The sequence below is a fragment of the Larus michahellis genome, chromosome 22, assembly GCF_964199755.1.
Source record: "Larus michahellis chromosome 22, bLarMic1.1, whole genome shotgun sequence".
NCBI classification, from domain to species: Eukaryota; Metazoa; Chordata; class Aves; order Charadriiformes; family Laridae; genus Larus; species Larus michahellis.
In genome coordinates this window covers 3,380,513-3,385,342 of record NC_133917.1, presented here as the reverse complement: position 1 = coordinate 3,385,342, position 4,830 = coordinate 3,380,513, and the positions used below count along the sequence as shown (strand labels likewise).

Genomic DNA, 4,830 nt, shown 5'->3' with positions numbered 1-4,830 from the left:
GATGGGTGCCGGGTGGGTGCCGGGGGATTGATGGGTGCTGAGTGCTGATGGTGGGTGCCCGGTGGGTGCCTGGTGGGCGCTGGGTGCCGATGGGTGCCCCGGTGCCGATGGGTGCCGGTTAGGGGTGGGTGGTGGGTGCTGATGGGTGCCCAGTATTGGTGGGTGCTGGGTGCCCATGGGTGCCCCGGTGCTGTGGGTGCCCGGTGCATGACGGGTGCCGGGTGCCTGGTGGGCACCTGGCGTGTGTGGGCACAGATGGGTGCCCCAGTCCCGATGGGTGTCGGGTGGGTGCCGGGTGCTGGTGGATGCCCCGTGCCGGTGGGTGCCTGGTGGGTGCTGGGGGATTGATGGGTGCTGATGGTGGGTGCCTGGTGGGTGCCGATGGGTGCCCCGGTGCCGATGGGTGCCAGGTGGGTGCTGATGGATGCCCCGTGCCGGTGGGTGCCCGGTGTGTGCAGGCGGGTGCAGGCAGGTGGTGGACACTGATGGGTGCCCAGTGCCGATGGGTGCCTGGTGGGTGCCTGATGCTGATGGGTGACTGGTACCAATGGGTGCCCCGGTGCTGATAGGCGCTGGTTAGGGATGGGGGCTGATGGGTGTCCGGTGCCGGTGGGTGCCTGGTGAGCGCTGGGTGCCAAGAGATGCCCCAGTGCCGATGGGTGCCCCAGTACTCATGGGTGCCTGGTAGGTGCTGGGCACCGATGTGTGCCAGGTGGCTGCCAGGCGCTGATGGGTGCCCAGTGAGTGCCGGGTGGGTGCCCGATGCTGATGGGTGCCTGGTGCTGCTGGGTGTGGGTGGGTGCCGATGGGTACCTGATGGGTGCCGATGGGTACCCCGCTGGGTGCCTGGTGGGTGCCAGTGAGTGCCTGGTGGGTGCTGCTGGGTGCCCGGTAGGTGCGGGTGGGTGCGGGTGGGTGCAGGTGGGTGCCCGGTGGGTGCCGCTGGGTATCCCGGTGGGTGCCGGTGGGTGTCTGGTGGGAGTCGCTGGGTGTCTGGTGGGTGCCAGTGAGTGCCTGGTGGGTGCTGCTGTGTGCCCGGTGGGTGCTGGGTGGGTGCGGGTGGGTGCCCGGTGGGTGCCGCTGGGTGCCGGGTGGGTGCCCGCTGGGGGCGGGTGGGTGCCCGGTGGGTGCTGCTGGGTGCCCGGTGGGTGCCGGGTGGGTGCGGGTGGGTGCCGGGTGGGTGCCCGCTGGGTGCCGGGTGGGTGCCCGCTGGGTGCGGGTGGGTGCCCGCTGGGTGCGGGCGCTGACGCGGCGCGCAGCTGGTCCGTGACAATGCAGACCTGCGCTGCGAGCTTCCGAAGCTGGAGAAACGCCTGCGGGCTACGGCTGGGCGAGTGCAGGCCCTGGAGGGCGCGCTGAGGGAGGCCAAGGAGGGCGCCCGCCTGGACAAGCGCCGCTACCAGCAGGAGGTGGAGAGGATCCGGGAGGCCGTGAGGGCCCGGGGGGCGGCTCGGCGCACCCACAGCGCCCACATCGGTACCGGCGGGGGGGGAGTGGGGGGGGCCGGGATGCCCGGGGTGCTGGGTGGGCAAGGGGATCTGGGGACCGGGGGGGGGCAAAGGGGGGGGTCCGGGGTGCCCAGAGTGCTGGGTGGGCACGGGGATGTGGGGTGGGGGGGGGAAGGGGGGGGGGTCCCCGGGGTGCTGGGTGGGCACGGGGATCTGGGGTGCGGGGGGGGGGAGGGGGGGGTCCCCGGGGTGCTGGGTGGGCACGGGGATGTGGGGTGCCGGGGCGGGGCAAAGAGGTGTAGGGGGTGCCCGGGGTGCCCGGGGTGCTGAATGGGAACAGAAATCTGGGGTGCAGGGGTGCGGGGGGGGCAAAGGGGGGGGTCTAGGGTGCCCAGGGTGCTGGGTGGGCACGGGGATCTGGGGTGCGGGGGGGCAAAGGGGTGGGTCCGAGGTGCCCAGGGTGTTGGCTGGGCACGGGGATCTGGGGTGCGGGGGGGGGAAAAGGGGGGCGGTCCCCGGGGTGCTGGATGGGCACGGGGATGTGGGGTGCGGGGGGGGGTGGAAAAGGGGGGGAGTCCCCCGGGTGCTGGATGGGCACAGGGATCTGGGGAGCAGGGAGGGGGAAAAGGGGGGGGGGTCCGGGATGCCCGGGGTGCTGGGTGAGCACGGGCATCTGGGGTGCAGAGGTGCGGGGGGGGCAAAGGGGGGGGGTCCGGGGTGCCCAGGGTGCTGGATGGGAACAGAAATCTGGGGTGCGGGGGGGGGGCAAAGGGGTTCGGGGGAGGGGAAAGGGGGGGGGGCGGGATACCCAGGGTGCTGGATGGGCACGGGGATGTGGGGTGCGGGGGGGGGGCAAAGGGGGGATATGGGGAGGGGCACGGGCACCGGGGGGACGGGGGGGCCCGGCGCACCCACATCGGTACTGGCGGGGGGCAAAAGCAGGGCACAGCGGGGGGGGGGGGGGAAGGGGGGGGCAGGGGCACGGAGGGGATGGGGGGGGCCCAGAGGGGACACAGGTACCGGGGGGCAGGGTTGCCCGGGGGGCAGGGGGTGCTGGATGGACCCAGAGACCTGGGGTGCGGGGGGAGCCGGGGGGGTACAGGCACCGGGGGGACAGGGGGGGCCCAGGGGGGGCCCAGGCACTGGGGGGGCAGGGGGTGCAGGGACCTGGGGCGCAGGGGGATCCCGGGGCCACCCACAGCGCCCACATCGGTACCAGCAGGGGGGCAAATGGGGGCACCGGCAGCGGGGGGGGGGGGAGGGCAGGGTGGGTCCAGGGGGTGGAGGGGGTGCTTGGGGGTGCAGGGATTTGGGGCGCACGGGGTGGGGGGGGCACAGGATCGTGGGGGGGTGTGCTTGGGGGTGCAGGGATTTGGGGCGCACGGGGTGGGGGGGGCACAGGGATCGTGGGGGGGGTGCTTGGGGGTGCAGGGATCTGGGGTGCACGGGGTGGGGGGGGCACGGGCACCTGGGGTGCGGGGCTGGGGGGGGCACAGGGATCGTGGGGGGGGGTGCTTGGGGGTGGCACCCAGCCTGGCACCCCCTGGGCTGCACAGGGGAGCCCGGCCCGGGGGGTGGCACAGACCTTGGCGGGGGGGGGGGGGTTTGGGGGTGTGTGTCTCCCGGGGTGCTGGGTGCCAGCCAGCGCCCCTTAGCGCCCCCCCCCCCAACACCGTGTCCCCCCCCCCCAGCCAAGCCGGTGCGGCCCGGGCAGGTGCCAGCGGCGTCGCCCACCGGCCTCAGCTACACCAACAGCCTCTTCCAGGGGTACCCCGCGGGGGGGGCCCTGCCCGGGCCCGGCCCCCAGGGCCTGTGAGTGCGGGGGGGGGGGGGGCATGGGGGCTGCTTGGGGGCGGGGGGGGGGCAGGGACAAGGTGGGAGGGGGTAGGGGGGATGCTGAGGGGAGGGCGGGGGGGTGCGGGGACTGGAGGGGGGGGGCACGGGGGGATAGGGAAAGGGTGGGGGGTTGCAGGGGATCCTGGGGAGAGGGTGGTGGGGGGGCACCGGGTGTGGGGGGATGGTGGGGGCAGGTTATGGGGGGGTGCAAGGACGGGGGGGGCCACAGGGGACAGGGGGGGATGGCGGGGGGGGGGGCACGGGCGGGTGCAATGATGGGGGGGTGTCTAGGGGGCCTGGGAGCGGGCCAGGCATGGGCCTTTTTGGGGGGGGGGCAGGGCATGGGGTGCCCCCCGGTGCCAGCAGTGCCCAGGGGGTCTCACAGCCTCTGTCCCCATGTCCCCGTGTCCGTCCCCCCCATCTTCTTGTGCCCCCCCCCGCAGCTTTCCCAGCGGCCCCCCCACGCTCTCCAGCAGCCCCCCAGACACCTACCAGCAGCTCAACGTGGATAATGGTGAGGGGGGGGGCGGGCTCTTGGTGGTGGTGGTGGGGGGTGTGTCCCCCCCAGTTGTGGGATGGGGGGCTTGGGGGGGGGGGGGGGGCAGAGTGTCCCCACAACCCCCCCCCGGAGCTGCTGCTGTTTCTTGCAGGGAACGTGACAGACATCAATGATAACAGGTAAGGGGGGCGCGGGGGGGGTCGAAGGGGGGGTCTCTCGGTGGTGATGGGGGGGCGGGGGGGCAGGTCTGGGCTGACCCCTGTGTCCCCCCCCCCCAGGAGTGACCTGTCCTGCGCCTGCGAGGCCGAAGAACAAGCCAAGCTCTTCCCCCTGCGCCAGGAGACGGCGGCCAGCTAATGCCCCCCCCTCCCCCCCCCCGCCAGGTACCGGCCCCCCCCTCCCCACATCTGAGGTGCCCCCACATCCCCAGAGGAACCCCCCCCGGGACCCCCACCTCACCCCCCTCATCCTTTGGGTTCCCCCGTGTCCCTTGGACACCCCCCCCCCCCCATCATCCCCTTGGGGACCCAAATCCCATGTGCACTCCCCCCCCCATCCCCTGGGTGCCCCCAGGTCCCCTGTGCTACCCCCCCCACCCCCCCCCGCAGAACCCCCCTCATCCCTTGGGTGCCCCCGTATCCCTTGGATCCCCAAACCCCCCACATTGAGATCACCCAGCATTTTGAGGACCGCCCCCCCCATCTCCCCCAGACCCCCCCACACCCCTTGGGTGCCCCCAAGACTCCCAGACAACCCCCCCCCCAGACCCCCTTCCACCTCTTGGGTGTCCCCAAGACCCTGCATTCCCCTCCCCCCAGACCCCCCCACATCCTTTGGGTGCCCCCAAGACTCCCAGACCCCCCCGCATCCCTTGGGTGCCCCAAGACCCCCAGACAACCCCCCCCCAGACCCCCTTCCACCCCTTGGGTGCCCCCAAGACCCTGCATTCCTCCCCCCAGGCCCCCCCCATCCCTTGGATGCCCCCAAGACCCTCCCACCCCCTCCCCCGACCCCCTTCCACCCCTTGGGTGCCACCAAGACCCTCCC

General features: G+C 73.5%; 1 protein-coding gene across 1 annotated transcript; it reads left to right on the top strand.

Annotated features, from left to right (window-relative positions):
- Window positions 1–1,247: 1,247 nt before the first annotated feature.
- LOC141733833 (kinesin heavy chain-like) lies at window positions 1,248–4,144 on the top strand (the record flags this gene model as incomplete). Its single annotated transcript, XM_074564781.1, has 5 exons — window positions 1,248–1,476; window positions 3,140–3,260; window positions 3,728–3,798; window positions 3,935–3,962; window positions 4,062–4,144. Coding segments are annotated over 5 exons (528 nt in total), but the record flags the coding sequence as incomplete, so codon positions are not given.
- Window positions 4,145–4,830: the final 686 nt, after the last annotated feature.